General features: G+C 46.9%; 1 protein-coding gene across 4 annotated transcripts in view; it reads left to right on the top strand.

Moving 5' to 3' along the window:
• The window catches only part of EPS8 (epidermal growth factor receptor pathway substrate 8), a 226,652-nt gene that overhangs the window by 66,120 nt on the left and 133,496 nt on the right, over positions 1-27,036 (top strand). For 3 of the 4 annotated variants that reach the window (XM_029597370.1, XM_029597369.1, XM_029597373.1), the window contains 2 exons: positions 12,108-12,181; positions 20,907-20,974. In XM_029597370.1, coding sequence (XP_029453230.1) covers positions 12,108-12,181; positions 20,907-20,974 — 142 coding nt within the window. Of the gene's footprint in view, positions 1-12,107; positions 12,182-16,494; positions 16,621-20,906; positions 20,975-27,036 lie in introns of all 4 variants that reach the window. The other variant, XM_029597372.1, reaches the window with a different exon arrangement.

The raw sequence follows: 27,036 nt of genomic DNA, 5'->3' as shown, positions 1-27,036 counted from the left end.
AATATTAAATAAATTTAATCAATAATGTTCTGAGCTTATAGTCAATGTGTCATATCAAATAATTAAAATAATTAGAACTCAAATATCAAATAACTAATACTTAAATATGCTACATTTTAAACTAGAAACTATTTCTCCTTTTTTTTTTCTCTTCCGTTCGTAGTACAGCTAGTGCTGGCAGAACAGATAAGCTGTACTCTGCATGTTTGCAAGAGACAACTTCCCCTTTTTTTTTTTCTGTTAAGATACAGTTTGACTCTTTAGTTAAAATGTCCTTTCAAATTCATAATTCTCCTCTCAGAATCATAATTCAGCAGCTCAGACTCTAAATTCTAACACTAGTATATGTTCTTGTCAGTACTCAAGTTCAGTATTAAAGGAATGTGAAGTCAGTAACGTAATAAAGAATCAGTATGTAAAGTTGAGAGCAAAGGGGATTTATTTTGGTGGGAGGTGTATCTCGCTCCCCCCTTGATCCCTCTTATACCACAAATGTACAGTTTAAAGCAGAAAGGAAATAACATGTTGTAAGAGGAAGGTATCGCATGCGCTTGGTGATCACCTTAATAAAAATACATTCACATTGAAAAGAGGAACTTACACTTAAAACTATATGGTACCGTTTAAAAATTAACTTACTTATACTAAAAATGCTTATACTAAAATATACCTGCAAATGGTAACACAAATAAATCTTAATAGCTTGAACAATAAGACCTGTAAATACATTAACATAGGAAGCCTAGCAACCCGTTATATCTGTCCACAAGCTTATTACTTTTAGGGCGTTAAACATCTGTGATGGCACTACAAAAGTTCTCAATCAGATAACAACTGACTGACCACATGCATCTGATCCCAGTGCACGGCTGCTGTCTTCTGTAGTAGGGACAGCACGTAATTAGTCAGACAAAGTCTATAGAGACATATCTATTTATTTTTGGATTTTATATACCGGAGGATTTTATATACCGGGGGTTCCTGTATACAACGCGTGTCACTCCGGCTTACATGACAGACATCGGGAAGGCTGGCAAGGATTTACTGGTCTTATGTACGCAAATATCCTAGGTAAGCAAATTCTTATTTTAGCTTCTTTGTCCTGAAATGAATATTGCAGTAAAGCAAGCAATAGCTATAAAAATAAGGCTCAGAATAAGGAGATCATCCTAAAGGATAGTCTTACTAAATGTGGTTCCATTTAAAACTGTGTTTCATATTAAGTTCACACTGTGTTCTGTCCAAGCTTCACTAAGGTGGCAATGTAAGGTCCTACGTACGCAGATACCTTCTCTGATAAGTGTGAACTCACTTTATCTGGGGACATGTATGTTGGCTATTAAAGCCTGGCGTCATTGTGATGGAGGGACGTATTGGCTCCGACTGCCACTGCTCCTCCAGTGATTAGGGTCAAATTGTGGTGGTGGCGGCCTATTGTCAGGTGGGGGTCTACTCGGTCCCCCCCTTGCAGCATATCTGCCTCTAATATTCCCTCTTGGGGACAAAAAGCTGTTGTTACGTCGATAATGGCAATCCCTACTATAATGGCCATAATGTCCGCATTGATAACACTGCACGTCTGGTAGACGGCGTTGTGGTGTTGGCCAATCTGGAGTGTATCTGCCTTCCTCTTGTTCCCATATTTCTCTATCTTTCTCCCAATCCCAGGGTCCTGTGTTCTGACCTCGGACTGCTGGGCGTCCCCTCCCTCTACTTTGAGGCCTTCCTCTCTGATATTGACCATCATCGTAAGATTGATAAAAACAATCCTGGCTATCTGCAGCCCCACTGTTCTGTTCGTCAGTTTTCTGTTCCTGAAGCTGTTTAAGCTGCAGGGCACAGACCTTAGTTTGTGCTTTCATCAGCTCTTCCTGTGGCTTCTCTCTAGCTTCCTCGAACTTCCGCACATGGTGTAAGAATTGATTATGCATTTGAGTCCAGTACATATCAGTTATGCCTACCACGGAAGACAAAGCTAACCGCAATTTATCAGGCAGGGTCTGCAAAAACATATGGCAGAAAAAAGGAAGTGAATTAGGCTCATTGTAGGGAGCATTCATTTCTTGACTGAAAACTTCTTGAAAAGAGTGTAAATGATTATCAAATGATGTAGTTTTTGGGTTCCACCGAGATGCAGACAAACGGGTGAAATCTCTCTGTTTGGGGTACAGGTGCCTAAGGGCCTCCCATACATCAGGTCTGTGGGGGTTAAAGGAATCCCCATCATAACACTGAGTTTGCATTACCTGGGATCTCTTACATCGAGACCATACAGCATTCTGTTCCAAACCAGGTGTCTGAGCAAAAAGAGCTTTAACGTCTCCTAATGCTAGTTGCATCCCTATTGTGTGTTTCTCTAAAGCTTGTATCCAGCCTTCTGCACCTCGAGAGAGCAGGGGCAACTTAGAAAGTATGGTATGCATATCTGTGAAAGTCCATGGGATATAAATTGGACGTGGGGCTCCATCAGAGCTAGTTTTGGTGACTATGGGCAGCGCACGTAACGCGTCTGTTACTGGGGTTGGTGGCAGGAAGATATTTTTATCCTTACGTTCTCCCCATGGGGCCTGGGTTATCTGGGTTTTCTGTGATATGTCAGGAAATTGTCCCTCATATTTCTCCCAAACTGCTAAACCATCCCTCATGTATTGCCATTGACTAACTGACCAGCAAGGGTCTGGATTGTCCACTATGGCACTCCTAGCTGTATTCATATCATCAGGTTCCAGAGACCCTTGGAGGGGGTATACCCTCATCTGTGGGCTCAAAACAAGAGTCCAGCCATGTAACATGTCAAGCCAGATGATAACATATGTATCAGACTGTTCCATTTTTGTCACGTACTGTGCTGGGGTGAGAATAGTAGTGGCAGAGACCGGAAGAACTCTCGTGGTCTCATGCCTTTCATCTTCAGGGGCGAGATGTCGCCTTCGCCGCCTTACCTTGTCAATTAACTCAGTGTTGAACAAGGGTGTGGTGTTGAACAAGGGTGAATCTATGTGTAGATTCAGTGGTGCATGTATGTGCGGGGGAGGTGGAGCAGGGATATTTACCTCCGACACCGGAGCTGTTGGATCAGGATTGTCTGTCGTCAGTATCAAACGAGGGTACGGGGTAAGCACTGGAGGCTTACGTTCTGACTTGGGTTCAGACTTGGGTTCAGGTTCAGCTGCACTAGTTGCCTCAGCCACTTGTGTAGGCTGCGAAGAGGGATCATTAACAGGAACACAGTGTAAGGTACCTTCGACCTTAACCGTTCCAGACATAGGCATTTCCGGTACTGAGGGACTGTTTTGCAGTTTCACCTCAGCCGGTGCTGTAGGGATTAAATGGGAATAACCGATAGCGGTTACCACCTCCTCTAAAGGTGGTGAGGGTCCTGTACTCTGCACCAGACATTTGGTACCGGACATTTGGGAAGCAGCATCAGTAGTGCTGTAAGGGGGCGGGGGCATGCTTTTCTTACTAATTTCTCCCTCTTTCTCTAGGAAAGCTTTGGTCATGACAAACCAACTATGAATTTGGACATGGTCTGCCAATTTTTTTGCTTCTTTCCCAGACTTTCGATATCTATTTTCCAGATAGGTCATGAGCTGTACAAGTAATGGCGTGTCAAAGGAGCCTCCTGCTGGCCAAGCGAGGAAGGCATCCTCTTCTGCCCACTTTACCCACTTAGAATGGCACTTACGAATCAATTGCTCAGTAGGTTTATGCAGGGCAATAACTCTGTCCAAAGGATTTAACTCACTAGCCTCTCCTACCATCTTGGGATCTCTTAATATTGCAGACCAAACTACGACACAAGTATTAACAATAAAATTTGTGTAGCCACTCCCTTATGAGAAAGAGTGGTTCAACCTTACCTTAATTGTAGTTTTCACCGTACGTGAATTCACGCTTCCGGTGTGCTGTACTTCCTCAAACACGAAGGTATTCACAGCGGGGCAGGGAGAGACAGCCTGCAGACAACTATCTAACTATCTAACTATTTATCTAACTATCTAACTAAAGACCTATCTACTCCTTTTCGTTCCGTTCGACTGGTTACCTGTTCCTACTTAAATTACTTGGGCTCCAGTGCGTTACCGCCAAAACAACCGGGATAGGGCCAAAAGGCAGCGTCAAGTCTGCCAATTGTTTTTGAACTTATTAGTACACTAACGGAAAAACCTATGACTCACTCGTATAAGACAAGTGTTTACTTACCTTTCCAGACTGTGTGGCCAGCTCCAAGTACGTATTCCTTGGAATGCTGGATCTGAAGGCTTCTTATTTCTGGCGGTACGTATTCCCGCTTCGGGATCCACCTGACACTCCGTCCCTGTACGTGTTCCCTCGGGGGTTCCAGGTAAAAAGTCCCAGGTGGTTATGTCGTAATATTCAACTTGGGCTTATTGATTGGTACTGTACAAGATCTGCCAGATAGCAGTGCGCGCTAAGGTCTAGGAGATATTGGTGGAGAGATAATAAAAGTTAATGAACAGTTTTTTTTTTCTTTTCTTTGAGAGTAAGACTTACTTCCTCAAAGTGGTTACTGAAGTGCTTCAGGTCTCAAAAATCTCAAAGTAGATTCAGGATGCTTCAGGGCGGTTTTCCACTCCCAATCAATGGCACCCTCACTTCCTTCGATGCTGGCAATGAGGTATCCCTGAAGGTGTGCTAGCCCGCGATACCCGCATCAGGCATTAGGCTTTCCTCCGTCTTCTTTCCGGCTCGAAGGACCATATGTTTTCTGCGGGTATTCAGGAAGCACCTTCAGACAGCTTTTTGATCTAAAAGGCAAATTTATTGATAGCAATACAAAGACAATATATAAGAAGAAACAAGGAAAAGAGGAAGTCGTTGTTTCCTGGAGACGCAGGTCAGTGGCAACTGGGCATCAAGCTTGCTTCTCAGCTCTGGACTGCCCGGGTTGAGACTTTTAAACTTTTTTCATTGTCCAATAGAAATACATTGATGCACATCCTGGGTGTATTAATTTCAGTCAATATCCAATTATGAACGTAGCTTTATTGTCCAATCAGGCACCGTCTCTGGGGTGTTGCCTTCTTCCGGTAATGAGCTTTGCCAAAGCACATGGTTGTGGAATATGTTGCCAGCAGAATCAGGAAATACACATTCAGGCTTAAGGCCTATATACAATACTAAATCTTCCTCTTTAAATGTTGTCGGTAGTGGACCCTTGTAACCTTTCAGGTTGGGAGAAATGTGAATTTCCAAGTATTGTTTGTACACAGAATTCCATTTCAAAGGACTTAAGTTCTGAAAAACTGGGAATTCTCTCTACATGTAAGGGAGGAATCTCCTATTTATTTATTACCAGACCGGTGTCCTCCAGCTTGCCCAGCAGGGATGGGAGTGACATTCCTAAAGTGGACATAGGTGGATGACATTTTGTTTAATTAGAAAAATGTTCTTTATGTGGGCTTCTCGAGTCTCTCTTCCAAGTGCAAAACTCCCGGCTGGGGTCATGTTCCTCTGTTGAACTGAAAAGTGCAAAGAAGTTTTGTTCACCTGGGGCATTTGTAGAAAGCCCTGCCCGATGGTCTCCACACAACCCGGTTCTTGTAGTGCTTATTCCATAAATCTACCCTGCTGGAGATCTGATGAACCATTGGGGCAAACGGCTAAGATGAGGAATCGGAAAGGTTTGCCGTTTTTATGCAGACTCCCTAGGAGAATATTTCAGCCTGCACATCAAACTTCCTCTTGTATGGACTACAGTAGAGTTCCTAGTCCTTTCGGATCACTCTGCAGCTGGTACAAAGAGGAATTGATCTGAAACTGGGCAAGATGTTACCAGAGTTGGCACAAGACACAACGTCCAGATTGCGTATATGAAAAATGGTCCATATTTTACGCAAGCAAATGTTTATTGTACTGAGAAACCGCAAAAGCAGTTCAGAGGAGAAATTTAGTTTTGTAAAGTCAACGCAAAGAAGACTAAATGCCATTTTACAGCTTGATAGCCAGTTCAAAAAAAAATTAAGCATAATATGACCCATTGTCCTTCCAAACAGATTGTGGAGGGCTTTAAAAACTTAAAACAAGCACCGAATTACCAGAAAGCCCACAAATCTTTACAATATATCAAGTATAAATATTATGGAAAAAAATGGGCAAGATGCTTTCAGATTTAGTCTACCACATACGTTTATATTTATTAATACAATTATAGGCCCTGGAGGGGCAAAGAGATCTAAAACAAAAGACATTTGTCAAGTGTTTGTGAATTATTACCAAAATCTATCTGCAGCAGAACCTGGACGAGGCGTTGAATTACCAGAAGTAAATGAAGTGGATTTGGGAAAGATGAATGCCCCAATAAGGACTTTGCAAATGTTAGGGGCTATTAATTCTTTAACCCTCCACAGTGCGGATGTCTGGGCCACTCTGAGGGGCTTGAGGCAATGAGCACAGAAGCTAATCTGCCACCCTCCTTGAGGGATTAGGGTTCTTCCATAGTCAGGGTGGGATCCATTATCTCGGTCATCTTATCGACCAATCTCGTTACTAAACTTAGACATTCAAGATATATGCAGCAGCTCTGGCCCACAGATTAAAGTATATTCTGCCAAAAATAATCTCTAAAGAACACATTCATCGGGGAATATCTGCAAAGTGTATGCGGCTTTGATGAAAGATCACAGGAGCGAGGTCCCCGATCCTCTGATGCAGATTAAAGCATTCAACAGTTTCTTGGCCCTTTCTCTTTGAAAGTTTAAAAGCATTTGGTTTCCCAGGGAGGATACTTGACTATACTAAGGGCATTCTCTGTTGATTTTGCTTATACAGGGGAACCAGGCAAGTATGTCCGCTCTCCCCTCTGTTATTTATCAAGTCCTTGGAGCCTTCCATTCACAAACTCGAGGACCCCTTCTATCACTGGAATCATGGTGGGCACCAAAACTTTAAAGACACTCTTATTTCCAGATGTTGTATTATTTTCTAAGGTTAAGGAGACACTACCACTTGCATTGCATATATTCTCCTACGTCCAAGAAGTATCAGGTTTTAAACTAAATTTGGACAAAACAGAGGCCCTCAATGTGTTAGGACATTTATGCCCTGTGTGGGTGGACTTCCCGGGCAATTGGATTATATAAAATATCTTGGGTGTTATAAAAAGAAATCCATCATCTTGATACAATAAGGTCTACGATTAAACATTTCCAAGGAAAACTTGAGAGCTGGAAATTACCAGTGTCCTTCCAGGATCGAATAGCGAACCTTTCACTCACTGAGAGCCTCAAAACCAGAATTCAGAGACACAGCTGCCATGCCTTTTACATGGGGGGTGATGCCCCCCCCCCCCGTCTGAAAGAAAAAGCCAAATCTCTCTTCACCCACCAGACACACACGTACACACACGTACACATGTACACACACGTACACACACACGTACACGTACGTACACACACTTTGCTGTTGTGCTGCTGCTCATTCCCCCTACCCCGGCACTGCCATATCACTATGTAAAGTTCTTGCTGTCGACCCTTCTGAATCCCACAGCTGCCCCCTCCCTTTCTCATTCCCAACCCTCAGCACACCCACTCTCCTGACTGTTTCCATAGCCAGTGCATGCAGTTCACAAGCCACCCCTGCAGTGGCAGAGTACCTCACACATGCAGAAAACAGACAGATCCTCCCCAAAGTCAGAAGAAAGGTAATCAGGCCGATGCAATATAGTGTACTCAGCCCAGTGCACAGCCTTGCGCGTGGCTGGATGTGCGTTTTAGGCCCACTAGAATAACTCCTGATGCAATAATAGGATTAGCACATCCAAACCAGCATGAGGTAATGGCACTCATTACATGTAAATGCCACGCAGATGAGGCTGTTAGCTGTTACCCCCAGTGCAAAAAATCATGCACCTGCCATGCACTCTTTAACATGCAAAAATTAATGCCAGCCCCGGGCTCCACAGAAAAGCAAAAAAATACTGCTTTTCTGTGGTTTCTCCTACTTAATATCTTCACGATACTAAGTAAGAGGAACTGCACGAAGCAGCAACATGAAAAAACAAACCTTAGTGGCAGTGAGGTTAGGAAAACGGATGCTGAGTGTACGAGTGTCTGTTTTCCTAACCTGTTTAGAAAACAAGTGCTTGTTAATGGAGCATCTGTGTTTCCTACCTTGCACTGAGCCGCATCTCCTGGATGCACTAGGGTTACACAATTTATTCCTAGTGCGTCAGTTTTAGCGCAGCAGCTCATTTGCCTATTTCATCAGGCGCCCAGAAGTGGGGGATGTGTGCCCAGTTTGGGGAGATTTTTTTTATGCATGATATTGCATCGGCCTGAATATAAGTATAAATAGAAATGTGCAGAAATAAGTTCATCTAGAAACCACAAGCAGCCAGACCCTCTAATGCAGTGCAACAATGGAAAAACAAATATCTCCATTCCTCATCAAATAGTGAACTGAAGAAATATAAAACAATCATATTAGTATAACCATACTAATATAAAAATATTTTTAAAATGGCTAATAGAACATCCAAAAATAAATTTATATAAAATTTTTCAAACTTTCACAAACATCAATAAAATACTTCAAAACAGTTAACACATCAAGTAACACCTAATAATTAAAATCAATGGAATTAAAAACCCCTGCTCTCCAGACCTGAGATCTTTTGATATGCAGTCACCCTGAGATTGTTGTATATGGGGTTGAGGTGGACGGAGTGCAGATACATTCTCCTCTCTCTCTCTCTCATATACACTCATTCAAAACACAGGTTCATTCTCGCATATACTCACTCTCACTCACAGATAGACTCTCTAACTCACTTACATACTCTTACTGCCTCACCCACATGCTGTACCCCACCCATGCTCAAAGAAACTATCACATTCTTGTACGTGCTCTCCCGCTCACATGCTCAAGCACTCTCTCGCATACATGCACGTGCTCTCCCGCTCTCCCGCTCGCATGCTCAAGCACACTCTCGCATACATGCGCGTGCTCTCCCGCTCGCATGCTCAAGCACTCTTACAACTTGTGAGCTGGCTGCTGAGAGCGGTGATACCGTAGGGTGCAGGAAGTAGATGAGACTAGTTTGCATGTATGAATCAGTGGTGAGGAGGACTTTGGGAGCCACAGTTTTGAGCTTTAAAGAGCTGCACATGGCTCGTGAGCCACCGGTTGACCATCCCTGCTTTAGTGAAAATACTGTTGGCTCCTCAGTTATATTTGCTCCAGAGGTTACTGATGCCATTATTGGTTAAATATATTAATTGGGTAAATTGATTGTTTGGGAATTTTTTCTGGAGAGGGAAGAGAGCCAGATTTTCCGATGAGAGGTCGATGGCGCTGAGGGCAGCCTAGGAGTCCCAAATCTTTGTTTATACACACTAAATGCGCAGTTACGTATCCTGGGGGGACTGAACAATACAGATTTAAATTTGGATAGGGCAATAGCCTCTCCTCTGAATTAGATGCACATATTATATGCACCAGGAAAGGAAGTTCCCCAGGAAGCTTGCCCTTCAATGTTAATAAAGCTGGTGAAGAGAGCATGGTGTAGATTATGCAAAAGGATGGTTTTACCACTTTATTGTAATCCGAAATGCAGTAGAGGGGGTCTACATATAAAAAACTCGCATCAGATAGCACGAGTCTTTATTGAAGTAGGTACTCAGCACTTGCTCTCTTTTCGGAAGTGCATTGAGCAGTTGGGATTTAGGTAACTGGACTTCAGGTATTTACAAGTTTGAACGTAGCTGACGCGTATAAATTACAGAATATACAATCGCCAATAAATACACAGTGGGGTAGATTTTAAAAGACGCACGCACGCTATAAACTCCATGGGCCGCCTGTGCGGGCGGTGCACACGGGAAGAGGGGGGAATTTTAGTAAGTTACGTGCAGCGACGCAATCAGCCCGTCTCCCGCTCCAATGAAGGAGGGAACGTCCCTACCCCCTGCCTAAACTCCCTCCCTCCTCCCCTCTCCTCCCCACAACTAAACCCTTCATTTAAACCTTTTCTTTTTCTTACTTACTGCGCCTCTGGAACAGAAGAAATCTGCGCACGCGCCGGCCTCCGTCTTGCCCCACCTCTCCCTGCCCAGACCACACCCCCTGGCCCGCCCCTTTTTCAGGGCCCAGCACTTGTGCACGTATTGTGCCCTTCTGAAAATGCGCGCAGGGCCCGGCCACGCCTGTAAGTGCCGGTATTTGCGCGCAGGGCCCGGCCACGCCTGTAAGTGCCGGTATTTGCGCGCAGGGCCCGGCCACGCCTGTAAGTGCCGGTATTTTCACGCAGGGCCCGGCCACGCCTGTAAGTGCCGGTATTTGCGCGCAGGGCCCGGCCACGCCTGTAAGTGCCGGTATTTGCGCGCAGGCCCGGCCACGCCTGTAAGTGCCGGTATTTGCGCGCAGGGCCCGGCCACGCCTGTAAGTGCCGGTATTTGCGCGCAGGCCCGGCCACGCCTGTAAGTGCCGGTATTTGCGCGCAGGGCCCGGCCACGCCTGTAAGTGCCGGTATTTGCGCGCAGGGCCCGGCCACGCCTGTAAGTGCCGGTATTTGCGCGCAGGGCCGGCCACGCCTGTAAGTGCCGGTATTTGCGCGCAGGGCCCGGCCACGCCAGTATTTGCGCGCAGGGCCGGCCACGCCTGTAAGTGCCGCTATTTGCGCGCAGGCCCGGCCACGCCTGTAAGTGCCGGTATTTGCGCGCAGGGCCCGGCCACGCCTGTAAGTGCCACTATTTGCGCGCAGGCCCGGCCACGCCTGTAAGTGCCAGTATTTGCGCGCAGGCCCGGCCACGCCTGTAAGTGCCGGTATTTGCGCGCAGGGCCCGGCCACGCCTGTAAGTGCCACTATTTGCGCGCAGGCCCGGCCACGCCTGTAAGTGCCACTATTTGCGCGCAGGCCCGGCCACGCCTGTAAGTGCCGGTATTTGCGCGCAGGGCCCGGCCACGCCTGTAAGTGCCGGTATTTGCGCGTGTGGCCGTATCTTTTAATGCATTGCTATGCCTAGATAAGACATAAAGGTTTGCTGTCGCAGTTGTATAACTTTGTATGTTTGCATCAGAATTATAAGGTTTCCGGGATCTGGTTAATGTACGGAATAAGGATATGACTGGGGTGTTGAAAAGCTCTTGAATGAATGCACCTCTCAGTTGTATATGAGTGTAGTGCGTGAAAATCTCAAGGATTTTCAGTTTGGAATTCTTCACAGAAAAATTATTTCTCCCATTCAAGCTTATCACACAGAGATTGTAAAATGGATGGTTTGTGGGAATGCCCGAAAATGACAAGGTTTAGGGGAGGTTTATCACAAAACCAGCTCATGACATCAGCCTTCTCCTTCCTGGGATATGTGCAAGCAGGACAATTTCTATCAAACGCCTCTTGTATTGCCAAACGACGTGTCCTGCTTAAACGGCCGTCGGAAGATCCTCCCACGCTGTAACACAAATCCAAGTCTGCACAAAGCTGAGAAAAAAAGCAGCGTCTCACTGTGTCTTGTCCATGGACACTCGGCGCCTGCCACGTTTTGTCTCTGACAGCTCTGCTTGCACTGTGGAAATGTCGTCTTGTCCTGTCTGCTGGACCTTTTACTTCACCTGTACGTTTGCTTCCTACAGGGGGAGGGTTTGCATAAGGGGAAGGTTAGGATTTTCTTCCTTTCTCCTGATTATGCAGAATGTTAATAAAACCCCATTCTAATGCCCGCTTGCCATCGAGTGCTGTAAGGTCAGAGCCCTTGGATTATGTGGTCATTGCCACGGGAATGCCGGTCTGATCTGTGAATAAGCTTGCACCTGAGCGAATGTTAGCAAACATTTTCAGGGGCTTACTTTCCCTGCATCTTACAGCGATGGATGCTGCACGGGCATAAGTGAGTGCTTTTCTCCCATGCGAGGTACCCAGCGCTCTGCAAGCACGCACGAGACAGTCCCTTCTCAGGAGAGCAGTCTCTGCCCGCCTATCCACACGTTTTGTGTGCAGCAGTTTGTACCTGAGGCATTTGGGGGTAAAATGACCTGCCAAGCTCACAAGGAGCAAGAGCAGCACTGCCCCTCAGCAGCCGGATCCTTTCTGTGATGTGCAAATGTAAGTGAATAAAGCAAAGCCTTTTTGTATCTTTCCCCAGTGGTTATGGGTCTCCGATGTCTGCTCCTTTGGAGAAAGGATCAAGTGAGAAGAGCAGTGCAAAAACCCTTTATGGTAAGTCTGCTTCTGATACCAGCGCGTGCTGTGGAGTCCTGGAGTCCCACCCACTTAATTTATAGAAACCCCTTCTCTTCCAGAGCTGCTGATTTAAGATTGAGCTATGCAGCATTAAACTGCTGGCGTATTCTTCTTCTAATTGTTTTACAAGTTTATTATGAATGTTTCTGCTTTGATTTGAAGCTCTGCACAGAAATGCAATCGCATACCTGTCTCTTAGGGAGCTCCTGTACTCAGTAGTCACATGAACTAGACTCTTTCCTGCATTTGTACTAGCAGCAGATGGAATTTATTTCTTCAGATCATCTTCCAAACACAGAAATAAAGGTAGTGGAGTCTTCTGCCTGGTGTGATGAGTTCACAGAAATAGAGAAACATGGGTGGTGTTTGAACCTCCGGCCTGCTGTGCTGTGTACGTCTTCTCTTAGCCTCTGCTCCTCTGTGCTTTGTGCTTCTGGCTTGATGTGCTGTTACTGTATGTGCACTTTGTATGGCGTCCTCGCATCTCTGCCCTGGTGCCCTGCAGGATGCCTGTTTGATGCCTCTTTCCTGCTGTGCTGTGTACGTCTTCTCTGAGCCTCTGCTTTTCTGTGCTGTTACTGTATGTGCACTTTGTACAGCACCCTCCCATCTCTTCCCTGGTGCCCTGCAGGATGCCTGTTTGATGCCTCTTTCCTGCTGTGCTGTGTACGTCTTCTCTGAGCCTCTGCTTTTCTGTGCTGTTACTGTATGTGCACTTTGTACAGCGTCCTCGCATCTCTGCCCTGGTGCCCTGCAGGATGCCTGTTTGCATCTTTCCTGCTGTGCTGTGTACGTCTTCTCTGAGCCTCTGCTCTTCTGTGCTTTGTGCTTCTGGCTTGATGTGCGGTTACTGTATGTGCACTTTGTACAGCGTCCTCGCATCTCTGCCCTGGTGCCCTGCAGGATGCCTGTTTGCATCTTTCCTGCTGTGCTGTGTACGTCTTCTCTGAGCCTCTGCTCCTCTGTGCTGTTACTGTATGTGCACTTTGTACAGCTCCCTCCCATCTCTTCCCTGGTGCCCTGCAGGATGCCTGTTTGATGCATCTTTCCTGCTGTGCTGTGTACGTCTTCTCTGAGCCTCTGCTTTTCTGTGCTTTGTGCTTCTGGGTTGATGTGCTGTTACTGTATGTGCACTTTGTACAGCACCCTCCCATCTCTTCCCTGGTGCCCTGCAGGATGCCTGTTTGATGCGTCTTTCCTGCTGTGCTGTGTACGTCTTCTCTGAGCCTCTGTGCTTTGTGCTTCTGGCTTGATGTGCTGTTACTGTATGTGCACTTTGTACAGCACCCTCCCATCTCTTCCCTGGTGCCCTGCAGGATGCCTGTTTGATGCCTCTTTCCTGCTGTGCTGTGTACGTCTTCTCTGAGCCTCTGCTTTTCTGTGCTGTTACTGTATGTGCACTTTGTACAGCGTCCTCGCATCTCTGCCCTGGTGCCCTGCAGGATGCCTGTTTGCATCTTTCCTGCTGTGCTGTGTATGTCTTCTCTGAGCCTCTGCTCTTCTGTGCTTTGTGCTTCTGGCTTGATGTGCGGTTACTGTACGTGCACTTTGTACAGCGTCCTCGCATCTCTGCCCTGGTGCCCTGCAGGATGCCTGTTTGCATCTTTCCTGCTGTGCTGTGTACGTCTTCTCTGAGCCTCTGCTCCTCTGTGCTGTTACTGTATGTGCACTTTGTACAGCGTCCTCGCATCTCTACCCTGGTGCCCTGCAGGATACCTGTTTGATGCATCTTTCCTGCTGTGCTGTGTACGTCTTCTCTGAGCCTCTGTGCTTTGTGCTTCTGGCTTGATGTGCTGTTACTGTATGTGCACTTTGTACAGCTCCCTCCCATCTCTTCCCTGGTGCCCTGCAGGATGCCTGTTTGATGCATCTTTCCTGCTGTGCTGTGTACGTCTTCTCTGAGCCTCTGCTTTTCTGTGCTTTGTGCTTCTGGGTTGATGTGCTGTTACTGTATGTGCACTTTGTACAGCACCCTCCCATCTCTTCCCTGGTGCCCTGCAGGATGCCTGTTTGATGCCTCTTTCCTGCTGTGCTGTGTACGTCTTCTCTGAGCCTCTGTGCTTTGTGCTTCTGGCTTGATGTGCTGTTACTGTATGTGCACTTTGTATGGCGCCCTCGCATCTCTGCCCTGGTGCCCTGCAGGATGCCTGTTTTGATGCCTCTTTCCTGCTGTGCTGTGTACATCATTTTGGCATCCCTGGGTTGGAGTGCTGTGCCATATCCAATTTCAGTAACTTTGGCCTGTTGTATGGCTCTGCTATTGACTGTGTGTCCTGGAGTAAAACAACTCATGTAATTGGCAAAGGAAAGGATTGAGACATCTACCAAGAACCAGAGGACTTTAAACCTCTTCCAGCGTAGTGAGGCCCATAAGATTTTTTTGTTTTATATATTCTGAGGCACAGCGTCCTTTATATGCAGCAGGCTTTGTCCCGTATAATCTCTGGCACAGCGTCCTTTATGTGCAGCAGGCTTTGTCCCGTACAATCTCTGGCACAGCGTCCTTTATGTGCAGCAGGCTTTGTCCCGTATAATCTCTGGCACAGCGTCCTTTATATGCAGCAGGTTTTGTCCCGTATAATCTCCGGCACAGCGTCCTTTATATGCAGCAGGCTTTGTCCCGTATAATCTCCGGCACAGCGTCCTTTATGTGCAGCAGGCTTTGTCTCGTATAATCTCCGGCACAGCGTCCTTTATGTGCAGCAGGCTTTGTCCCGTATAATCTCCGGCACAGCGTCCTTTATGTGCAGCAGGCTTTGTCTCGTATAATCTCTGGCACAGCGTCCTTTATGTGCAGCAGGCTTTGTCCCGTATAATCTCTGGCACAGCGTCCTTTATATGCAGCAGGCTTTGTCTCGTATAATCTCTGGCACAGCGTCCTTTATGTGCAGCAGGCTTTGTCTCGTATAATCTCCGGCACAGCGTCCTTTGTATGCAGCAGGCTTTGTCTCGTATAATCTCCGGCACAGCGTCCTTTATGTGCAGCAGGCTTTGTCTCGTATAATCTCCGGCACAGCGTCCTTTATGTGCAGCAGGCTTTGTCCCGTATAATCTCCGGCACAGCGTCCTTTATGTGCAGCAGGCTTTGTCCCGTATAATCTCCGGCACAGCGTCCTTTATGTGCAGCAGGCTTTGTCCCGTATAATCTCCGGCACAGCGTCCTTTATGTGCAGCAGGCTTTGTCCCGTATAATCTCCGGCACAGCGTCCTTTATGTGCAGCAGGCTTTGTCTCGTATAATCTCCGGCACAGCGTCCTTTGTATGCAGCAGGCTTTGTCTCGTATAATCTCCGGCACAGCGTCCTTTATGTGCAGCAGGCTTTGTCCCGTATAATCTCCGGCACAGCGTCCTTTATGTGCAGCAGGCTTTGTCCCGTATAATCTCCGGCACAGCGTCCTTTATGTGCAGCAGGCTTTGTCCCGTATAATCTCCGGCACAGCGTCCTTTATATGCAGCAGGCTTTGTCTCGTATAATCTCTGGCACAGCGTCCTTTATGTGCAGCAGGCTTTGTCTCGTATAATCTCCGGCACAGCGTCCTTTGTATGCAGCAGGCTTTGTCTCGTATAATCTCCGGCACAGCGTCCTTTATGTGCAGCAGGCTTTGTCCCGTATAATCTCCGGCACAGCGTCCTTTATATGCAGCAGGCTTTGTCCCATATAATCTCTGGTACAGCGTCCTGTACCCACCTAAAGTTAGGTTCTAACTCTGCTCTTTTAATGCAGAAAGCTTCATCCCAGCTCACTAATCCAAAAGAATTGCAAAGCGGCGTCACCCAGATCAATGCACCCGGCCCCTCCTGGCTGCTTAGCACTGCTCTAGAGTCAGTTCTTTGCACAGCTGATTTTTTCCTTGTAAACAGTTTTCCTCTTACGCCAAACATAACTTGTGTTTTAGGGACAAACCACCTGCTGGAGCCAGATTAGAAGCACTGGTGGCTGCTCCGAATGGTGAACCTGGAGCTGGGCGTGTCCACAGGCCTCACTCCATGGACTCCACGCAGGGCCCCTCTGCATGCCCTTCTCAGGGAGATAGACTCCTGTTTCTTGGGGTATTGATATTGTGCTGCTTTCTCCACAATGCATGGCTCACCTTACACATTCACAGAGACCTGCATGTGTGGTTTTCTAATCTAAGTACTGCAAGTGCTGGTGTTTCACAGCGGGCAGAGAGGGCGTTAGTTTCAGTTCATAGAAGCCTTGATGGCTGACTCTATTACTGACAAGTTTCACACTTCTGCTAATTTAGCCCCTCTCTGTCTCTCTTACCATTTATCCAATATATGTGCAGATATCTTTCTGTGCAGTTAACAGCAGGGCAGGCCGCCAGTGCTGAGGGCGTCTGTAGCATGCATGAGCTCGTGAATGTGGAAAGGAAACGACTTTCTCAAAAAACATAAAAAAGATCAATTCAAAGGTGAGATTTCACAGTTAAAAGTTTGTACCTTATTAATAACGGTGCCTCTGATGGCGCTTAGCCGGGCCTGGGAAAGGTTATTAGGGACGGCGCCTCTGATAGCGCTTAGCCGGGCCTGGGAAAGGTTATTAGGGACGGCGCCTCTGATAGCGCTTAGCCGGGCCTGGGAAAGGTTATTAGGAATGACCTCTGATAGCGCTTAGCCAGGCCTGGGAAAGGTTATTAGGGACGGTGCCTCTGATGGCGCTTAGCCAGGCCTGGGAAAGGTTATTAGGAATGACCTCTGATAGCGCTTAGCCAGGCCTGGGAAAGGTTATTAGGAATGACCTCTGATAGCGCTTAGCCAGGCCTGGGAAAGGTTATTAGGAATGACCTCTGATAGCGCTTAGCCAGGCCTGGGAAAGGTTATTAGGGACGGTGCCTCTGATGGCGCTTAGCCAGGCCTGGGAAAGGTTATTAGGAATGACCTCTGATAGCGCTTAGCCAGGCCTGGGAAAGGTTATTAGGGACGGCGCCTCTGATAGCGCTTAGCCGGGCCTGGGAAAGGTTATTAGGGACGGTGCCTCTGATGGCGCTTAGCCAGGCCTGGGAAAGTTTATTAGGAATGACCTCTGATAGCGCTTAGCCGGGCCTGGGAAAGGTTATTAGGGACGGCGCCTCTGATAGCGCTTAGCCGGGCCTGGGAAAGGTTATTAGGAATGACCTCTGATAGCGCTTAGCCAGGCCTGGGAAAGGTTATTAGGGACGGTGCCTCTGATGGCGCTTAGCCAGGCCTGGGAAAGGTTATTAGGAATGACCTCTGATAGCGCTTAGCCAGGCCTGGGAAAGGTTATTAGGAATGACCTCTGATAGCGCTTAGCCGGGCCTGGGAAAGGTTATTAGGGACGGCGCCTCTGATAGCGCTTAGCCGGGCCTGGGAAAGGTTATTAGGAATGACCTCTGATAGCGCTTAGCCAGGCCTGGGAAAGGTTATTAGGGACGGTGCCTCTGATGGCGCTTAGCCAGGCCTGGGAAAGGTTATTAGGAATGACCTCTGATAGCGCTTAGCCAGGTCTGGGAAAGGTTATTAGGGACGGCGCCTCTGATAGCGCTTAGCCGGGCCTGGGAAAGGTTATTAGGGACGGTGCCTCTGATGGCGCTTAGCCAGGCCTGGGAAAGTTTATTAGGAATGACCTCTGATAGCGCTTAGCCAGGCCTGGGAAAGGTTATTAGGGACGGTGCCTCTGATGGCGCTTAGCCAGGCCTGGGAAAGGTTATTAGGAATGACCTCTGATAGCGCTTAGCCAGGCCTGGGAAAGGTTATTAGGAATGACCTCTGATAGCGCTTAGCCAGGCCTGGGAAAGGTTATTAGGAATGACCTCTGATAGCGCTTAGCCAGGCCTGGGAAAGGTTATTAGGGACGGTGCCTCTGATGGCGCTTAGCCAGGCCTGGGAAAGGTTATTAGGAATGACCTCTGATAGCGCTTAGCCAGGCCTGGGAAAGGTTATTAGGGACGGCGCCTCTGATAGCGCTTAGCCGGGCCTGGGAAAGGTTATTAGGGACGGTGCCTCTGATGGCGCTTAGCCAGGCCTGGGAAAGTTTATTAGGAATGACCTCTGATAGCGCTTAGCCGGGCCTGGGAAAGGTTATTAGGGACGGCGCCTCTGATAGCGCTTAGCCGGGCCTGGGAAAGGTTATTAGGAATGACCTCTGATAGCGCTTAGCCAGGCCTGGGAAAGGTTATTAGGGACGGTGCCTCTGATGGCGCTTAGCCAGGCCTGGGAAAGGTTATTAGGAATGACCTCTGATAGCGCTTAGCCAGGCCTGGGAAAGGTTATTAGGAATGACCTCTGATAGCGCTTAGCCAGGCCTGGGAAAGGTTATTAGGAATGACCTCTGATAGCGCTTAGCCAGGCCTGGGAAAGGTTATTAGGGACGGTGCCTCTGATGGCGCTTAGCCAGGCCTGGGAAAGGTTATTAGGAATGACCTCTGATAGCGCTTAGCCAGGCCTGGGAAAGGTTATTAGGGACGGCGCCTCTGATAGCGCTTAGCCAGGTCTGGGAAAGGTTATTAGGGACGGCGCCTCTGATAGCGCTTAGCCGGGCCTGGGAAAGGTTATTAGGGACGGTGCCTCTGATGGCGCTTAGCCGGGCCTGGGAAAGGTTATTAGGGACGGCGCCTCTGATAGCGCTTAGCCGGGCCTGGGAAAGGTTATTAGGGACGGCGCCTCTGATAGCGCTTAGCCGGGCCTGGGAAAGGTTATTAGGGACGGTGCCTCTGATGGCGCTTAGCCAGGCCTGGGAAAGGTTATTAGGAATGACCTCTGATAGCGCTTAGCCAGGCCTGGGAAAGGTTATTAGGAATGACCTCTGATAGCGCTTAGCCAGGCCTGGGAAAGGTTATTAGGAATGACCTCTGATAGCGCTTAGCCAGGCCTGGGAAAGGTTATTAGGGACGGTGCCTCTGATGGCGCTTAGCCAGGCCTGGGAAAGGTTATTAGGAATGACCTCTGATAGCGCTTAGCCAGGCCTGGGAAAGGTTATTAGGGACGGTGCCTCTGATGGCGCTTAGCCAGGCCTGGGAAAGGTTATTAGGAATGACCTCTGATAGCGCTTAGCCAGGCCTGGGAAAGGTTATTAGGGACGGCGCCTCTGATAGCGCTTAGCCAGGTCTGGGAAAGGTTATTAGGGACGGCGCCTCTGATAGCGCTTAGCCGGGCCTGGGAAAGGTTATTAGGGACGGTGCCTCTGATGGCGCTTAGCCAGGCCTGGGAAAGTTTATTAGGAATGACCTCTGATAGCGCTTAGCCGGGCCTGGGAAAGGTTATTAGGGACGGCGCCTCTGATAGCGCTTAGCCGGGCCTGGGAAAGGTTATTAGGGACGGCGCTTCTGATAGCGCTTAGCTGGGCCTGGGAAAGGTTATTAGGGACGGCGCCTCTGATAGCGCTTAGCCGGGCCTGGGAAAGTTTATTAGGAATGACCTCTGATAGCTCTTAGCTGGGCCTGGGAAAGGTTATTAGGGACGGCGCCTCTGATAGCGCTTAGCCGGGCCTGGGAAAGGTTATTAGGGACGGCGCCTCTGATAGCGCTTAGCCGGGCCTGGGAAAGGTTATTAGGGATGGCGCCTCTGATAGCGCTTAGCCGGGCCTGGGAAAGGTTATTAGGGACGGCGCCTCTGATAGCGCTTAGCCGGGCCTGGGAAAGTTTATTAGGAATGACCTCTGATAGCGCTTAGCCGGGCCTGGGAAAGGTTATTAGGGATGGCGCCTCTGATAGCGCTTAGCCGGGCCTGGGAAAGTTTATTAGGAATGACCTCTGATAGCGCTTAGCCGGGCCTGGGAAAGGTTATTAGGGATGGCGCCTCTGATAGCGCTTAGCCGGGCCTGGGAAAGTTTATTAGGAATGACCTCTGATAGCGCTTAGCCGGGCCTGGGAAAGTTTATTAGGAATGACCTCTGATAGCGCTTAGCTGGGCCTGGGAAAGGTTATTAGGGATGGCGCCTCTGATAGCGCTTAGCCGGGCCTGGGAAAGTTTATTAGGAATGACCTCTGATAGCGCTTAGCCGGGCCTGGGAAAGGTTACGAGGGACGGCGCCTCTGATAGCGCTTAGCCGGGCCTGGGAAAGGTTACGAGGGATGGCGCCTCTGATAGCGCTTAGCCGGGCCTGGGAAAGATTATTAGGAATGACCTCTGATTGGGACGGATGGAAGAGAAATAGGAAGAGTCTGGAAGTTGTAGGGGAAGAGAGGATTGCCTGCATTAAGTCCCTGTGGGCCTGAGATGCTACAGAAAGTCTTGGTATTTCTGCTAAAATCACCCTACCTCGGTTTTTCCCGTCTGCAACCCGTATTCCTGTCACGGTTATGAAATACGTAGAAGAATTGTTCCTCACTCACTCTTGATGCTGCGTGCCATCTCCGTCTCGGGGGTTTATACACCCTCTTCTTCTTCTGCTTTCCCCGGTGTCCCTGTGCTACTAAATCCTGTGCTGTGTTTACATTTCCTCTCTCATCTCTGCACAGAGCGCTGCATCCCACAAACTAAGCAAGTGGTCGTTTCTTTCCACGTGTCGCTGCCACCTCTGTCTTTAGAGCAGCTTTTCCAGCTTCCCAACTCTGATGTGCTCTCTCTCTTGGGCACAGGCCCATTTACCAGGCTGTGAAGTATTTTTGCTGCATTTTGCACGGAGTGGGAGGGAGTTTTTGTTTTACAGGGTTTAGGTTTTAATTACATGAGCCTTTTGTTCTTTCTGTACCATAATATTTTGTCTTTGTATAAATATTTGTTTGCATTTCTTTTACAGAACAGAGAAAAAACTATGCTCGGGACAGCTTGGGCCTCATGTCTGCGATCTCCCGCTATCGTGTGGAGGTAAGATGCGTTCTCTCCGTCAGTCGGGTCCTGGGGGTGCTGGCTGAGCGCTCTTCCTGCTGACCACAGGCCTGGATGGACTTCTTGCTGCTCTCCTCTCGCTGGAAGAGACTATGGAACAGTTCTTATTCGTGCGCCTCTTGGGGTCAGAACCAGAAGAGCATGGTTTCTGCCTTTTAAAATGACTTTATCACAGGAGCCAAGCTGGAGCCACTTCTGTCCATGGGCTGAGAGAATACCACGGCCGCTCTACCACCGAAGGGCTGCGAGTGGGACGGGCAGCTTGGTCATCCTCCTCTGGAGGACTGAGAGCTTCGGAAGAATACAAGCAGCTCGTCATCCAGCCTATGGTGCAAAATGTATACCTGACATACATTGCATGCATGCATGGTTAACCATTATTTTTTCAAAGAAATATCCTTGATAATTTCAAGAGACCTGTAGACGGGAGCAGTAGTTACCCTTTCCTACCGCTGTGAAAATAATGGTAAATGAATGACTTTGAACTGGAAAACCGATGGCTTTGCACTAAATATGGTGCCGACATCAAAGTTATCGGATCCCTACTGACACCAGCACGATGAATGTGAATGAAGATACCTGAATCTGTATACGATGTGAACGAACATAAACTGCACGTTTGTTTGGCGCGTTAAGCTTATTGATCGCATGCTCAAGGTTTGCGTAGTTTTGCAAAGAAAGGGACCAGGGTTCTGTGAAATCCTCATGCCATGCAGTCTTGGTGAAAGGTGACGGCCGGGGTTAGAGGTGCGTAGCTCGAGGTTTCACGGGCTGCGCTCGCTGGAGTTTACATTTAGCAGTGAACATTTTGAAGGGGCCTCTTTGCACTCTTGGCAGACACAAGACATTGTCCCTCCGCTAAGAATGAGGTTTGGGTCTGACCAGTGTCTTTCCTTCTTCCTTTCCTTCAGCTTCTGCTTAAAGAACTTTTCAACATCTTTCCCAAAGTTGATTCCAGTAAAATGCCTCCCAAACGAGGAAAGGGTTTCGCCTCTCGTGCGGCCCTAACCGGAGAGCGCTAGAGCCATTACAGAGCTCTGAAGCTTTATTTACAGGAGGGGGGATGGCTGGAACTACGTGCAGCAGAGATGATTAGCCAAGTGACTTAATGCCAGTATTATAAGGGCGTTTCTACCAGCAGTATTCACGTCGGGAGTTGGAGCAGCTCCGCAGGTTGGCGGCTGGGCCTTCCCTATGGACTACGGAATCAGCAAATGGCCGCCTGTAGATGACGCTTTCTCAAGGTGACCGGTTCGGGCCGCAAGTTTCCCGTCCAGACTGGGGTGGAGAATAATACAGAATAAGAATTTTGAGTCCTCCGTCTATTCATGTTGTTATCCAGTACTGGATTTTAAATGCAAATGTCTGTTTCTAGTGGTGTGTTTTGCTAGTGTTTTTCAGATGTAAGATTTTGGCTATGGAGAAGAGTGGGAATATAGAAAGTGATGTCGGATAAAGATCATACAGCTCCCCACAATATGCCCATGTACTTCCCCAGCTCAGCTTTATAGAAAAAAACCAAACCTGTCACCAGACGACCCAGCCAACTATCGCCCAATTGCTAAACTCCCCTTCATCTCTAAAATTCTAGAAAAAATAGTTAAACAACTCTCAGAATACTTGGAAGACAACAATATTCTAGCACATTCACAGTTCGGCTTTCGAAAATCACGAAACACCGAAGCACTATTAATCTCTTTAACAGACACCATCCTCTGGAACCTTAATAAAAAAAAACAACCAGGCTTACTCATCCTCCTTGATCTATCAGCCACGTTCGACACGGTAAACCATGCAATTCTCATGGACAGACTAACCGACATCGGAATCAAAGGCACAGTCCTTAACTGGTTCAAGTCTTTCTTACACAACAGATTCTACAAGGTCAAAATCAACAATTATGAATCACACCCAGTCTGCGCATCTCTAGGAGTTCCCCAAGGCTCTTCCCTATCCCCCACCCTTTTCAATATTTATCTTCTTCCGCTCTGCCAGCTCCTCTCTAAGCTAAAACTAACATACTACATCTATGCAGATGATGTGCAAATTTTCCTACCAATCACAATTTCTCTACAAAATACCCTAGAATTCTGGAACAAATGCCTCCAATCCATCAACAACCTTCTAATGAGCCTTAACCTAATTCTCAATACCAACAAGACGGAAATACTTTTGATAACACAAGACGATAAACCTACGATGTCCAATTATAACAACAATCAACCATCCTTTTCAACTCAAGTCCGAAACCTTGGAGTCATCTTAGACAAACAATTAAATCTAAAAAAATTCATTAATAATACCACAAAAGAAGGTTTCTTTAAACTACAAATCCTAAAACGGATTAGACCGCTCCTCCGTTTCCAAGACTATCGTACAGTTCTTCAGGCAATTATATTCTCAAAAATCGACTACTGTAATTCTCTTCTACTCGGTCTTCCGTCTAATGCCATTAAACCCTTACAAATGCTCCAAAACGCATCAGCAAGAATTCTTTCCAAGACCAAAAAAAGAGAACATATTACACCTGTATTGAAAAATCTACACTGGCTCCCAATTAAATATAGAATCACCTACAAAGTGTTAACTATCATACACAAATCCATACACAACCTCATTCCTCTGGACCTCAATATACCTTTTCAACTGCACATACCATCCAGACCGGTAAGAACAGCATATAGAAACTCTCTCTTCGCTCCACCAATCAAATCCTCTCTAAACAAAAGAGCTTTATCCACAGCAGGCCCAACAGAATGGAACTCCATTCCTCCAGAACTAAGGCAAGAACAATGCCCGAACACTTTCAAAAAGAGACTAAAAACTTGGCTATTTGAACAAGCATTTGATTAAAACCAAACTACTACTCGTTTCCTCATTTTAACATCCATCAGACTTTTTTCCCCTCTTATCCTAGTTCACTCCTCTGTTGTAATGTAATTGCATTCATATATGCTTGTTATTGTTTTAATGTAAACCGAAATGATACGTAACTTTGCTACATGAATTGCGGTATATAAAAATGTTAAATAAAATAAATAAATAAATAGAGAATATGGCGGCAGATGAACACCCGTACGGGCCCTTCCAGTCTCATCCATCCGCATCCCCTGCTCAGCTTTATAGTCCCTTCCTATCCCTCAGTCTAACGCTTCCTATGCTTTCTTCAGTTCAGATCCTGTCCTGGCCTCTTCCACCTCCACTGGGGACCGTTCCACGCATCCATTGAGTAAGGTCCCCTCCTTTCAGATATGTGAATGTCTCTATCCTATCTCCCCTCGCTCACCTTTCCTCCAGGGTGTACAGGTTTAGATCTGTGAGTCTATCCCCCATGTGCTTTAGAAGGAAGACCACTGCCCATGTTAGTAGCCCCCTCTGGAGCGACTCCATCCTGTTTATGTCCTTTTGAAGGTGGGGTCTCCAGAACTGTGCTCAGTATTCCCAGTGAGGGCTCACCAGGGCCCTATACAGGGGCAGTGTCACCTCCCTCCCTCTGCTGACCCTTCCTCGCCCTGTGCAGCCAAGCAGCTTCCTGGCTTTCGTGTCACCCTAAGCTCATCGGATAAGATGACCCCCAGCCTCTGCTCCTGTTTTCTGCACAGAGCAGCTTCATTTCCCTAGACTGTACTCCTCCAGGCCAGACGTTCCCAAACCTTTTGGGAATGTGGACATTTTTCAACCTCAAACGTTTGCAGTCCCCACACGCTTCTCTTTAATTTTTACTTGCAGATATTTATGTAATGACAGAAATAATGACATGCGCTTCAGAATCATACAAACCCATTTATATTTTACTGAAAGCGTTCCCTTCTCGTGCCCTGCTTCCTTTCACCCATGGCCCCTTTCAAAATGCAGCCATTCCCACTGGGTCTCTACCTGCCCCCATGGTCTGTTTCTCCTGCCCTGAGCCCCTGTCTCATGTCCTCTCCCTCCTGACTTCTATCCATGCCCCTTTCTGACTGCTTCTATAGAAAACTATAGTGGCTTTTATCCCCTTACACATAGTTTAACACAAAAGAACATAAGAAATTGCCATACTGGGTCAGACCAAGGGTCCATCAAGCCCAGCATCCTGTTTCCAACAGTGGCCAAACCAGGCCATAAGAACCTGGCAAGTACCCAAAAACTAAGTCTATTCCATGTAACCATTGCTAATGGCAGTGGCTATTCTCTAAGTGAACTTAATAGCAGGTAATGGACTTCTCCTCCAAGAACTTATCCAATCCTTTTTTAAACACAGCTATACTAACTGCACTAACCACATCCTCTGACAACAAATTCCAGAGTTTAATTGTGCGTTGAGTAAAAAGGAACTTTCTCCGATTAGTTTTAAATGTGCCACATGCTAACTTCATGGAGTGCCCCCTAGTCTTTCTACTATCTGAAAGAGTAAATAACCGATTCACATCTACCCGTCCTAGACCTCTCATGATCTTAAAGACCTCTATCATATCCCCCTCAGCCGTCTCTTCTCCAAGCTGAACAGCCCTAACCTCTTCAGCCTTTCCTCATAGGGGAGCTGCTCCATTCCCTTTATCAGTTTGGTCGCTCTTCTCTGTACCTTCACCATCGCAACTATATCTTTTTTTGAGATGTGGCAACCAGAATTGTACCCAGAATTCAAGGTACAGTCTCACCATGGAGCGATATAGAGGCATTATGACATTTTCTGTTTTATTAACCATTCCCTTCCTAATAATTCCGCAGCACACTGAGCCGTCGATTGCAAAGTATTATCCACTATGATGCCTAGATCTTTTTCCTGGGTGGTAGCTCCTAATATGGAACCCAACATTGTGTAACTACAGCAAGGGTTATTTTTCCCTATATGCATCACCTTGTACTTATCCACACTAAATTTCATCTGCCATTTGGATGCCCAATCTTCCAGTCTTGCAAGGTCCTCCTGTAATGTATCACAATCCACTTGTGATTTAACTACTCTGAATAATAATAATTTTGTATCATCCGCAAATTTGGTAACCTCACTCATTGTTTTCCTTTCCAGATCATTTATAAATATATTGAAAAGCACCTGTCCAAGTACAGATCCCTGAGGCACTCCACTGTTTACCCTTTTCCACTGAGAAAATTGACCATTTAATCCTACTCTGTTTCCTGTCTTTTAACCAGCTTGTAATCCATGAAAGGACATCACCTCCTATCCCATGACATTTATTTTTTTCTTAGAAACATCTCGTGAGGAACTTTGTCAAATGTCTTCTTAAAATCCAAATATACTATATCTACCGGTTCACCTTTATCCACATGTTTATTAACCCCTTGAAAAAATTAAGCAGATTTATGAGGCAAGACTTCTCTTATGTAAGTCCATGTTGACTTTTTCCCGGCACTGAAGTCAGGCTCACTAGTCTATAGTTTCCGGATTGACCCTTGAGCCCTTTTTAAATATTGGGGTTACATTGGCCAGTCTTCAGGTACAATGGATGATTTTAATGATAGGTTACAAATTTTAACTAATAGATCAGAAATTTCATTTTTTAGTTCCTTCAGAACCCTAGGATGCATACCATCCGGTCCAGGTGATTTACTACTCTTTAGTTTGTCAATCTGGTCTACTACATCTTCCAGGTTCACAGTGATTTGGTTCAGTTCATCTGACTCATCATCCCTGAAAACCATTTCCAGAACTGGAATCTCCCCAACATCCTTATTAGTAAATACAGAAGCAAAGAATTAATTTAGTCTTTCTGCAATGGCCTTATCTTCCCTAAGAGCCCCTTTAACCCCTCGGTCATCTAATGGTCCAACCGACTCCCTCACAGGTTTCTTACTTTGGATATATTTTTTAAAGTTTTCATTATGAGTTTTTGCCTCTACGGCCAATTTCATTTCAAATTCTCTCTTCGCCTGTCTTATGTTTTATTCTTGACAATGCTTATGCTTTTTCCTATTTTCTTCAGATAGATCCTTCTTCCAATTTTTGAAGGATGTTTTTTTGGCTAAAATAGCCTCTTTCACCTCACCTTTTAACCATGCCGATAATCATTTTGCCTTCCTTCCACCTTTCTTAATGTGTG

The sequence above is a fragment of the Rhinatrema bivittatum genome, chromosome 4 (assembly GCF_901001135.1).
Source record: "Rhinatrema bivittatum chromosome 4, aRhiBiv1.1, whole genome shotgun sequence".
In the NCBI taxonomy this organism is placed as follows: domain Eukaryota; kingdom Metazoa; phylum Chordata; class Amphibia; order Gymnophiona; family Rhinatrematidae; genus Rhinatrema; species Rhinatrema bivittatum.
This window is presented reverse-complemented; position numbering and strand designations above follow the sequence as displayed.